This window comes from Hyperoodon ampullatus (genome assembly GCF_949752795.1).
Source record: "Hyperoodon ampullatus genome assembly, chromosome: 15".
Taxonomy (NCBI): Eukaryota; Metazoa; Chordata; class Mammalia; order Artiodactyla; family Ziphiidae; genus Hyperoodon; species Hyperoodon ampullatus.
In genome coordinates this window covers 53,576,645-53,590,041 of record NC_136928.1, presented here as the reverse complement: position 1 = coordinate 53,590,041, position 13,397 = coordinate 53,576,645, and the positions used below count along the sequence as shown (strand labels likewise).

At 38.2% G+C, this 13,397-nt stretch overlaps 1 protein-coding gene across 1 annotated transcript in view; it reads right to left on the bottom strand.

The window, feature by feature from the left end:
- THADA (THADA armadillo repeat containing) overlaps positions 1-8,439 on the bottom strand; it is a gene marked incomplete at both ends in the record, with an annotated part of 312,306 nt that extends 303,867 nt beyond the window's left edge. The window contains 3 exons of the mRNA XM_079720411.1: positions 3,321-3,451; positions 7,972-8,066; positions 8,364-8,439. Coding sequence (XP_079576537.1) covers positions 3,321-3,451; positions 7,972-8,066; positions 8,364-8,439 — 302 coding nt within the window. The remainder of the gene's footprint in view (positions 1-3,320; positions 3,452-7,971; positions 8,067-8,363) is intronic.
- Between the last annotated feature and the right edge of the window lie 4,958 nt (positions 8,440-13,397).

The window sequence follows — 13,397 nt, the reverse complement described above, 5'->3', positions numbered from 1 at the left end:
AATTTACTGAATGGATAAATTAAATTTAATGCCAATTTACCACATTTTTAAAAAAATTTGACTCAACAGTTCTAAAGCTGTTCTGGAAGGAAAAAAAATTCGAAAATAGAATATTCTGAAAAATAAGAGTCACTACAGAGATGACTTGTTCTAGTATATAATTAAACCATAGTATCAAACTATATTGAATAAAAGTGTGATGTTGATGAGTAAGCAAATAGACCCAAGTCTAAAATCAAACCTTTGCTTATACAAGAACATAGAACATAATAATATGGCATTTCAAATATGTGGTGAATAATGGACTATTCACCAGTCTGGGGATAAGTGGCTCCCCATACAGAAAAGAAGACTAAGTTGGATCTCTATCTCACACTACACTCAAAACTTAATTCCAGATAGATTTAAAAGTTAAACAAACAAAAAGAGTATTTACAGATAAGACAAGTAATTTTATATAATCTTGTATTAGAGACAGCATATACAAGCTGAAACTCAGAAATCTATACAAAGGAAAATATTTGCCGGTTTGAGTGTGAAAAACATTTTTTTAATTTTTATAAAGCAAACACCAGGAAGAAAGTTTAAAGACAAGTAACAAAATAAAGGAATATATTTGGCACGTATTCTGTATAGATCTCTTATAAATAAAGACATTCTACAGTTGGCTGCCTTCCTGCAGGCATTCCCCACACCCTTCTTTGCTGGCAAAGCTCACCTTCCACTAAAGGGCTAAAGGTGTGACACCTTTGCTTCCTAACCATTTTTTACAACGAGGGAGAGAGAACATATATGACCCAATCTTGACAATGAATATCAACAGGACCTTCAATGAAAAGTCTACTGGGACCTTCCACAAAATGTTCTTTCTCTCCAATAAAAAGAAATGTGAAGGAGGAAATTTCCTTTTTTTTTTCTTTTTGCCAACTGCAGTAAAGTCTATATAAGGTGCTTGTAACTGCTTTAGCCCCTTGTAACTCTGAAGGACGATAGGGCCAACACAGTGAGAAAAAGATGGAAAACATCAGGATGTTCAATGACATTTGTTGACTACTTCACCGAAACCCTATAACTGGTCAGTATTTGATCATTTGCTTTATGACACAATAAATACACTTGATTAAAGAAAAAAAAGTTCTAACAAGAAAACATACTAAGATATGTAATCACCAAAAAAAAGTAAAATAGTCAAAATCCACACATTTAAAGTCTCTTGGGGACTTCCCTGGTGGCACAGTGGTTAAGAATCCGCCTGCCAATGCAGGGGACATGGGTTCAAGCCCTGGTCTGGGAAGATCCCACATGCCACAGAGCAACTAAGCCCATGTGCCACAACTACTGAGCCTGTGCTCTAGAGCCTGTGAGCCACAACTACTGAGCCCGCATACCACAACTACTGAAGCCTGCGTGCCTAGAGTCCATGCTCCACAACAAGAGAAGCCACCACAGTGAGAAGCCCACACACTGCAACGAAGAGTAGCTCTCACTTGCCAAAACTAGAGAAAGCCTGCGGGCAGCAACGAAGACCCAATGCAGCCATAAATAAATAAATAAATAAATTTTAAAAAAATAAAAAATATTCACTCTCACTAGTAATCTGGAAAATGCAAATTATAACATATACCATTTTTCACCTACCAAATTTTAAAAGATATAAAGATTGATTTTATTCAGTGTTGGAAAGACATGAAGAAAAAGGCACTCTTAATCACTTGTTAGAAGGAGTATAACATGGTATCATGTTGAGGATTATGATTTAGCAATATCTATCAAAAATTTTGATAGGCGTAAGTTTGGTCAAGAAATTCCTCTTCTAGGAATTCATTTCAGAGAAATACACATATAAAATTATATACATAATTAAGAATATCACTGTAGCATTGCTGGAATAATGAAAACTTGAAAACAAACTATCAATGGAGAAGTGATTAAATAATATGTAACATGGCACATATAAATTTCGGTACATCCATATTATGGAATATCTAGCTGTTAGAAAGAATGAGGACTTTCGGTGGAAATGTAAAACGGTGCAGCCATATGGAACATTGTTCGGAAGTTCCTCAGAAAATTAAAAATAAAATTACGATATGATCCAGCAATCCCACTTCCGGGTATATACCCTAAAGAACTGAAAGCAGGATCTCAAAGAGATATTTGCACAACCTTGTCCATTATTCGCAATAGTCAAAAAGAGGAAGCAACCCAAATGTCTATCAACAGACTAATGGATGAACACAATGTGCTATATACATACACTAGACTATTAATCAGCCTTAAAAAGGAAGGAAATTCTATCACATGCTACAACATGGATGAAGCTTAAGGACATAAGTCAGTCACAGAAAGATAAATACAAATGTTCTACTTATACAAGGTATCTAAAGTAATCAAAATCATAGAAAAAGAAAGCAGAATGGTGGTTGCCAAGGGCTAGGGGGAGGAGGAAATAGGGAGTAGTTGTTTAATGGGTATAGAGTTTCAGTTTTGTAAGATGGAGAAGTTCTAGAGATCCACAGCACAACAATGTGAATACACTTAACACTACTGAACTGTACACTCAAAAATGGTTAAGATGGTAAATTTTATGTTATGTGGGGTTTTTTTAACCACAATTTAAAAAAAAAGGACTATACTGACCTGAAAATATCTCTAAGACATTCCTTAGTGAAAAACAACCTACAGAGAAATATGTAGAGTATAACCCCATTTACATAAAAAATAAAAACTAAAGTATAACACACACACACTAAACCCAAAGGAAAGGTCCAGAAACACCAAAATGTCAAGTGATAACCTTTACTACGAAAAGATAGGCCAGAAATAGTGAAAAGGAAGGCTCACTTTTTATTTTGTGTACTTCTATATTGCTTAAACTTTTTACACTAAGCATATATTCCTGTATTACCTGTGTAATATAGGTAATATGGTAATATATTCCTAATATATGCTTAGGAATATATGCTTTAAACATCTGTTTAAACCAAGAACAGATGGGACACAGAAAAAACAGCAGGATGACAGATTTAAACTTAACCAATAATTGCATTACATGCAAATGGACTAAACCAGGAGTCTGCAAAATATAGCCTACAGCCTATTTTTTTAAGGTCTGTGACCTAAGAAGCCTTTTTACATTTTTAAAGAGTTATGATAAATAAATAAGTAAATAAACAAAACAAAGAAGAAATTGTATGAATGAAATTGCTAAGTGATATATTTCAGTTCAGTTTTACCAAACCATAGAGGGAACCTTAAATACTGGTTACTTTTGGTCAAATTAAACATTTACAACGTCTAACTTTTCTTTTTTTCCTTACCTTGCCAAGACTTTCTTCAAGGGATTCTTTAGATTCAAAGAAAGGTAAATGCCTGCTAAAATATCCAAACAACTTCGAATAGTGGGATCACACTTGCCATTTTTATTTGCCTTCTCCAGTAAGGGCACAATCTATAATCCAAAGAATTCAAAGCCATAGTAATGTTTTTCTAATATCAAGAATAGTAAAGTAACATAGATTCAAATACTTTTTTAAGTCTCAACTTTAATGTGTAATATTTTCCAATCTACACTGTTAAGGGTACTAATTTAAACATTATTTAATTTAATTTAAAACTATTTCAGTATTTATTAAATTTTTAAACCATGCCCCCAACTCCCACTTTACCCTCCAGACCCACCTTCAATGAGAAGTAGACTTGTTAATGGCTTAAGGTACAGGAATTCTGTAGCACTACTGAAAACCAATAATACATTTAATTGCTTCCCAATAAAATATTATGCAACTTCAAATGATAAATCCTAATAATGAAATGCTCGTAAGGACGGTCTTTACATTTTAGGTTAACTTTTTAACATGACTGCTAAAAAGTTTTTAAGATTAATAGAAATTTTTTAAAAAATTTATCTCCACAAAAAAGGTATGCAGGGCTTCCCTGGTGGCGCAGTGGTTGGGGGTCCGCCTGCTGATGCGGGGGATGCGGGTTCGTGCCCCGGTCCGGGAGGGTCCCGTGTGCCACGGAGCGGCTGGGCCCGTGGGCCATGGCCGCTGGGCCTGCATGTCCAGAGCCTGTGCTCTGCAGCGGGAGAGGCCACAGCGGTGAGAGGCCCGCGTACCGCAAAAAAAAAAAAAAAAAAAAAAGGTATGCACAGAGAGGGCAGACAGCAGAAGCAAGAAGAACTACAATCCTGCAGCCTATGGAACAAAAACCACATTCATAGAAAGATAGACAAGATGAAAAGGCAGAGGGCTATGTACCAGATGAAAGAACAAGATAAAACCTCAGAAAAACAACTAAATGAAGTGGAGATAGGCAACCTTCAAGAAAAAGAACTCAGAATAATGATAGTGAAGATGATCCAGGGCCTTGGAAAAAAAATGGAGGCAAAGATCGAGAAGATACAAGAAATGTTTAACAAAGACCTAGAAGAATTAAAGAACAAACAAACAGAGATGAATACAATAATTGAAATGAAAAATACACTAGAAGGAATCAATAGCAGCATAACTGAGGCAGAAGAATGGATAAGTGACCTGGAAGACAGAATGGTGGAATTCACTGCTGCACTACAGAATAAAGAAAAAAGAATGAAAAGAAATGAAGACAGCCTAAGAGACCTCTGGGACAACGTTAAATGCAACAACATTCGCATTATAGGGGTCCCAGAAGGAGAAGAGAGAGAGAAAGGACCAGAGAAAATATGTGAAGAGATTATAGTCAAAAACTTCCCTAACATGGGAAAGGAAATAGCCACCCAAGTCTAGGAAGCTCAGAGTCCAATATAGGATAAACTCAAGAAGAAACACGGCGAGACACACAGTAATCAAACTGGCAAAAATTAAAGACAAAGAAAAATTATTGAAAGCAGCAAGAGAAAAACGACAAATAACATACAAGGGAACTCCCATAAGGTTAACAGCTGATTTCACAGCAGAAACTCTACAAGCCAGAAGGGAGTGGCATGATATACTTAAAGTGATGAAAGGGAAAAACCTACACCCAAGATTACTCTACTTGGCAAGGATCTCATTCAGATTTGATGGAGAAATCAAAAGCTTTACAGAAAAGCAAAAGCTAAGAGAATTCAGCACCACCAAACCAGCTCTACAACAAATGCTAAAGGAACTTCTCTAGGTGGGAAACACAAGAGAAGAAAAGGACCTACAAAAACAAACCCAAAACAGTTAAGAAAATGGTCATAGGAACATACATATCGATAATTACCTTAAACGTGAATGGATTAAATGCTCCAACCAAAAGACACAGGCTTGCTGAACGGATACAAAAACAAGACCCATATATATGCTGTCTACAAGAGACCCACTTCAGACCTAGGGACATATACAGACTGAAAGTGAGGGGATGGAAAAAGATGTTCCATGCAAATGGAAATCAAAAGAAAGCTGGAGTAGCAATACTCATATCAGATAAAATAGACTTTAAAATAAAGAATGCTACAAGAGACAAGGAAGGACACTACATAATGATCAAGGGATCAATCCAAGAAGAAGACATCACAATTATAAATATATATGCACCCAACACAGGAGCACCTCAATACATAAGGCAACTGCTAACAGCTATAAAAGAGGAAATCGACAGTGACACAATAATAGTGGGGGACTTTAACACCTCACTTACACCAATGGACACATCATCCAAACAGAAAATTAATAAGGAAACACAAGCTTTGAATGACACAACAGACCAGACAGATTTAATTGATATTTATAGGACATTCCTAGGTTTAGGACAAACCTAGGGAGACAAAAGACCTTTATGCAGAAAACTATAAGACACTGATGAAAGAAATTAAAGATGATACCAACAGATGGAGAGATATACCATGTTCTTGGATTGGAAGAATCAATATTGTGAAAATGACTATACTATCCAAAGCAATCTACAGATTCAATGCAATCCCTATCAAATTACCAATGGCATTTTTTACGGAACTAGAACAAAAAATCTTAAAATTTGTATGGAGACACAAAAGACCCCGAATAGAAGGCGGTATTAAGGGAAAAAAAACGGAGCTGGAGGAATCAGGCTCCCTGACTTCAGACTATACTACAAAGCTACAGTAATCAAGACAATATGGTACTGGCACAAAAGCAGAAACATAGATCAATGGAACAGGATAGAAAGCCCAGAGATAAACCCACGCACCTATGGTCAACTAATCTATGACAAAGGAGGCAAGGATATACAATGGAGAAAAGATAGTCTCTTCAATAAGTGGTTCTGGGAAAACTGGACAGCTCCATGTAAAAGAATGAAATTAGAACACTCCCTAACACCATACACAAAAATAAACTCAAAATGGATGACAGACCTAAATCTAAGACTGGACACTATAAAACTCTCAGAGGAAAACATAGGCAGAACACTCTTTGACATAAATCACAGCAAGATCTTTTTTGATACACCTCCTAGAGTAATGGAAATAAAACCAAAAATAAACAAATGGGACCTAATGAAACTTCAAAGCTTTTGCACAGCAAAGGAAACCATAAATAAGACTAAAAGACGGGGCTTCCCTGGTGGCGCAGCGGTTAAGAGTCTGCGTGCCGATGCAGGGGACACGGGTTCGTGCCCCGGTCCGGGAAGATCCCACATGCCGTGGAGCGGCTGGGCCCATGAGCCATGGCTGCTGAGCCTGCACGTCCGGAGCCTGTGCTCTGCAACGGGAGAGGCCACAACAGTGAGAAGCCCGCGTACCGCAAAAAAAAAAAAAAAAAAAAAAAAAAAGACTAAAGACAACCCTCAAAATGGGAGAAAATATTTGCAAATGAATCAACGGACAAAGGATTAATCTCCAAAATATATAAACAGCTCATGCAGCCCAATATTAAAGAAACAAACAACCCAATCCAAAAATGGGCAGAAGACCTAAATAGACATTTCTCCATAGAAGACATACAGATGGCCAAGAAGCACATGAAAAGCTGCTCAACATCACTAATTATTAGAGAAATGCAAATCAAAACTACAATGAGGTATCACCTCACACCAGTTAGAATGGGCATCATCAGAAAATCTACAAACAACAAATGCTGGAGAGGGTGTGGAGAAAAGGGAACCCTCTTGCACTGTTGGTGGGAATGTAAACTGATACAGCCACTATGGAGAACAGTATGGAGGTTCCTTAAAAAATGAAAAATAGAATTACCATATGACCCAGCAATCCTACTACTGGGCATATACCCAGAGAAAACCATAATTCAAAAACACACATGCACCCCAGTGTTCATTGCAGCACTATTTACAATGCCAGGTCATGGAAGCAACCTAAATGCCCATCAACAGACGAATGGATAAAGAAGATGTGGTACATATATACAATGGAATATTACTCAGCCATAAAAAGGAACGAAATTGGGTCATTTGTAGAGACGTGGATGGATCTAGAGACTGTCATACGGAGTGAAGTAAGTCAGAAACAGAAAAACAAATATCGTATATTAACGCATATATGTGGAACACAGAAAAATGGTACAGATGAACTGGTTTGCAGGGCAGAAATTGAGACACAGATGTAGAGAACAAACGTATGGACGCCAATGGGAGAAAGTGGCGGGGGGTGGTAGTGTGGTGTGATGAATTGGGAGATTGGGATTGACATGTATACACTAATGTGTATAAAATGGATGACTAATAAGGACCTGCTGTATAAAAAAATAAATAAAATAAAATTCAAAAAACAAACAAACAAAAAGGTACGCACAATTATTTCATTATCCTACCTATATACAGCTCCAATAATGGTGGAAGCCTAAGTATGGCTTCCTTTGCCACTCTGAATAAAAAGATATCATACAATGAATAGAAAAAACAAAACAATCCCTTATTCTTTAATGATGCATTTATATTAAATAATTGGGAGCCAAAAATTATCAGTTAATTTTAAAAGTCCATAAGAGCATGATAACCTTCAAGATGCACTCATGAATATCAAATCAGCCTTACCTGTTTAACGTAATGGATCTGTGACACTCCATCAGTGAGTTGTACACAATGTAACAGCAAAGAAGCTAGATTCTTCCCTTCTACATCAGCCAAAGCTACGTAACACACACAAAAATATTTCTTTAGTGATTTAACAATATATGGATATGAGTTTGCCTTTGTCATGTGTTCCATAAAATTTAAATATTTATAAACAAACAAAAAAAAACTGGCAGAACTTAGTCTGAAGACAGAAGTTTAAGAAAACCATTTTACAACCAAAACTGAATGTAAAGAACGTGGAATAATTAAACACCAAGAGTTTGAACATTATGTGATATGGAGTCCCAGAGATAAATATACTGTTTGCAACCTAAAAAAGAGATCAACAAATGAAGTCAGAAATCACTTACATCTCAGAGTTTCAAGGTCCTGATGACAAACAGTCAATGAAGTAACTTGAGTTTCTTTCTTCTTCTTTACACCCATTTTAAATATAATTAACAGTAGTCACTACAAGAAAGAAGAGTTTTAAGACACTAATGCACTAAAGCCCTCGGTACCACTGACATTTGGGGCCGGATAATTCTTTGCTATAGAGTGTTGTCCTGGGCACTGTAGGATATTTAACACATCCTTGGCCTCTACCCACTAGATGCCAGTAGCATCCTCCTTCCTCTAAGTTGTGACAACCAAAAAATGTCTCTAGTCATTGCCAAATGTCCCCTGGGGAGCAAAGTTGCCACAGGCTGAGAACTACTGATCTAAGGATTTCTGCTCTGAAAAACTTTTTTAGACTCAAGAAGAGTTTATTAATGTCTAAAGTTACTTTTACCTACCTAGTCTTTATATTTTAAAATACAGAAAACCTTCATTTTAGTAATAACAAAGAAACCAGCATGGTTTTTCAAAAATAAACTACGCATACCTAACCTCCGTGACTTCTTAGACTGACAGATCAGGAGGTATCATGAGATGCTATATCTTGATTTCTGCAAAATATTTAATAAAGGAAACTTTCACACACTATCCTTGTGAGTTTGCTTTTAGTTAACGAACAGAGTTTGTTTCAGCCAACAGGGTTCATAATGGGCTGAACAAATGTACTCAAAGGATACACACTAATAATACCATGCGGTCTGAAGACAAGCCACTAGGGAAATGCCACACAGGGCTCTTTTCTTGGTGCAGTTAGCATTTTTAGCAGTGTTTATAACGTAGACATTAGAGGACATAACATAGTGAATTTATAAAAGACACAAAGGTGGGAGCACATGTTGGATGATGGAATTAGGATTTTAAAAAATGACCAATAAACTGGAATAAATTTACCAAGATGAATCAGAAATAAATGTAAAATGCTGCATTTGGATTAGAAAAATATAATCTAGAAATACAGGATGGGGAGGTGGGGGAGAAAATATGTGATTTGAAACAGCTCAATAATGTGGTTTGAATATTACGTGAGCCAATAGCACAACATGACTGTTAAAAACCACATTAGAAGTCAGCTAGACCAAGGGAATGACTGATCCCTTGGTCATCTTCACAGGTCAGGTGACATGTGGAGCATTAGGTGCTATGCTGGTGGCCATATCTTAAGGAGCCATAGCAAATGATGGAGCTTCCAAGGAACAGCCAGATTTCTGAAGGGCCAAGAGAGCACCTCCCTTCAGAGAACAGTTCAGTTAACCAAAGGTGTTTGGCCTAGAGAAAAGAGGACTGAACGAGTGCCTTAAAAGAGCTGCTGTTATTGGAGGACTGTTTTGGAGAAAGAGGAATAGATGTCTTCTGTCTTTTTTTTTTTTCTTTTTTTTGGCTGCACTGCACGGCTTGCAGGATCTTTTCCCTGACCAAGGATTGAACCCGGGGCCACGGAGTGAAAGCACCAAGTCCTAACCACTGGACCACCAAGGAAGTCCCAGATGTCTTCTATCTGAGATGGCTATAGAATTTGTAGATGTCTATAGAATTAGGAAATGTCAGTGCAAGCTTCAGGGAGGCCAGTTCCAGCTCACTACAAAGCAAGAACGCTATGGTCCAACTATAAAATGTGCTGCCTTTCAAAAGAGAATTTCCCAATGCTGGGAATACCCAAACAGAAATTGAACGAACCCTTTCCACCTGTACTCCTGCAATAACCTCCCAACTGGTCTCCAAACTTCCATCCTGCTTCTGAAGAGTCCATTTTCTTCACAGTCATCAAAGCAATTTTTTTCAAATCTAATTACTCTCTTTCTTAAAACTTTCCAAGGGCTTTCATTTTCACTTAGAATAAAAACCAAATTTGAGACTTTGGCCTTCAAGGCCCTAAATAATCTGGCCATGCTTTCCCCTGCAGTTCATCTCAAATTAATCTTCTCTTCACCATCTAGGGGACTTTGCACTTCCTGATACCTCTGTCTGTTAGGCTTATTCCACCAAATCTTTGCAAGGCCAACTCTTCATCATTCAGGTCTCTTCTCAAATATTACCTCCTCCAAGAAGCCTTGCATGACCACACTGTCTAAAATGCCACCACTCCTATGCACATACAGACCATTTCTATTGCTTTATTTTCTTCATAGTACTTACTACTACCTGAAGTTACAAGAACTTGTTTATTTGCATATTATGTCTCCCCTAGTAATAAATTCCATGAAGGCAGCAACTTTAATCTGTTTTGCCCACTGTTTTAATTCTCAATTCCCAAAACAGTAGCTGGCACATATTAGGTGCTTAATAAATATTTGATGAACAAACAAATGAGTTATTTAACAAACATTTGTCAGTGATGTTCTAAAAGGTATGTATACTTTTAACAGCAGCAAGTGGACTACCTGTCATCTTAAGTAAATTCTATATCCAAATGACAAGCTAGTCCTGACACTGAAGAACCTTTGGTCCCTTTGCTAAGAAATCAATACAGCAATGAAATGTGAAAATCCACTTAACAGAAAATGGTAATAAAAATGGACACAGTTAGAAAAGCATTGACAAGGTAAGAATCTGAAAAGTGCCATGATTAGATCAAGGGGAATATCACTGGGGATCACTTCCTAGGTAAGTCACCAATATACAAAGCTTAGAAGGAATAGAGATAGACAACTGGGGAGGCTATTCTCTGGTGAATGGTGAGCAAATCTGCCCCGGGATTTGATCCTGGAGCCCTCAAGACTGAACAAAGAGACCTGGTGCTTATTCGTGCTCAATGGATGCCTAAACTTTTGTCCTGAAGAACTGGGCCTCCCAATAGCGGATAATCCCGTGCCCACCTTAAGGTACTGCTTAAGTGGCCAGAAGATGCTCAGTAAATTATACTCCTCCTGGGTCCCACTGGCTGCTTCCCTTCTGATTGCTGCTTCACTCCCATCTACAACTTTCTGGCTGACTCCCACAAACATTATCTGGGCAATTTCCCAACCACGTGGAGGCCAGGGAATGACAGGTAAAACAAAAGTGGTTAAAGTGCTATCTCCATGGAGACCTAAGCGACCGGAAATCAGTTTCAAGACCGCCAAATTCTCGCGTAACTGAAGGACGGGAATTGGTGAATATAGCCTGGCGGCCCTAGCAAAGTGGCCAACCCGAGCGGGGGAGAGTCGAACGCTACCGCGGATGGGGCAAGCAGGACGCCTGGGAGGCAAACCTCGTTCCTGTGAGAGTCTGAGAAGAGTCGCAGCCGTCAGGACGAGTCCCGGAAGCTGGTCTAATTCTACGGTGTCTCCGTGGCTCACAGCGTGGTCTGTAATCGACTACCGGGTCGAGGTGAGGGGAGGAAAGCAAGAGGACCTGGAGGGAGAATCATCGCGAGAATTGAGCCAATGAACTCCTCCAATCAGGAGTCCAGAGGGGTGGTGACGTCACCGGAGAACCGGTGTTAGTGAGTTTGGTCAGACCCTACTTTAAAGAGTGCGCGCGGTACCTCTCTTGAACCGCTAGGGCGAACCCTGCCCGCCTCCTTGCCCTTAGGGCAGCTTTGACAGTGGCCTCCACACCCCTGAGTCCCTGGGAAGCACTTTTGCCTTAACCCAGACGTTCCACCTTCTCCCTCTCAGCTTCCTCAGCGCAGAGACAGGGAGAAAACTGCCTCCGGGCCTCTAGAATCAGGAGCCTGAAGACTTTAGAGCCTGTGAGAGGGGGTAGGGGATGGAACGGGCAGTCAACTGAAGCCACAGTAAGAATTTTGACTAAGATGCGAAGTATTGAAATGAACTAACGTATGCCACAGTGCAGGTATTCATTCAGCAAACAGTTAATGAACGCTATTGTCGGAGCCGTTATCAGGCGCTAGCCTTGAAAGTTATCCTATTTAGGATATATATATTACGCAGAAAACCAAATTATCAGATGGTTCGGCCCTTTAAAAATACATAAATAAAATAAGTAGGTGCCAACCTCTACACTAGGAGCTGGGACGGGGGTAAGATCAAGAAATAGACACGGAGGTTATGTTCAAGTGCAATTAATTTGGGAAATACAGAGAAACATTCCAGTTCCCCAAACCTTTAGTCAGATTGATGATTTTAAGTTTTAATCATTACTTTTCTGAATTTTATCTCACCTTCTTTTGTTTTTCTTTGTAGTTTTATCACCTGTGTATGTATCACTAAACAAATCTTATTTTGTTTGATTTTGAGCTTTGTGTGTGGAATCGTTTGTTTTTTCCAGGACTTTGCTTCTCTCAGCATTGCTTTTGGCATCCACAGAAAAGCAGGTTGTGTAGTTCTTTCATTCACTGTTGTATAGTATTCCATTGTTTAATATACCACATTTATCCATTCTAGTCCTCTGGAGATTTGGATCGTTTCCAGCTTTTGCACTAACAATGCTGCTGTGAAGTGTCTTTTACATGTCAGCTGATGAGTGTGTGTAGAACTTCCTCTACAGCAGTTTTTTTCTAATTTTGACTGGGACTGATAGTAAGAAATACATTGTACCTTAAACCAAGTACACCTAAGTACTCACACATATATAACTGAAACAAAAATTTCTTGAAATATTTATTATTCTACAAGAGCTATGTGCTCTGATATTTTCTTTTTTTTTTTTAAGTTGTGGTAAAATACACATAACAAAATTTACCATCTTAACCATCGTTTTTTTAAAAAAAGAAGGAGAAGAAAGAAACAACAGGCTCAAGGTGCAGCCACTAGCCCCCAGGACAGCAAACCAAGACTTAATGGCAGTTTCAGCCTGTCTCAAGAACAGAATTTCTGGAATTGCTTATCAGCACTAGAGAGGTAATCTTACCTGAAACAATCCTTTCTTTTCCTTTACTCATAACTTCCTTGTCCCACCCCATTTCTATAAAAGCTTTCCATTTTGTACCACTGAAGGAGTGCCTTCCTATTTACTAGATGGGATGCTGCCTGGTTCATAAATCATTGAATAAAGCCAATTAGATCTTCACATTTACTTGGTTGAATTTTGTTTTTTAACACCATTTTTAAGTGTTTTCCTTTTTT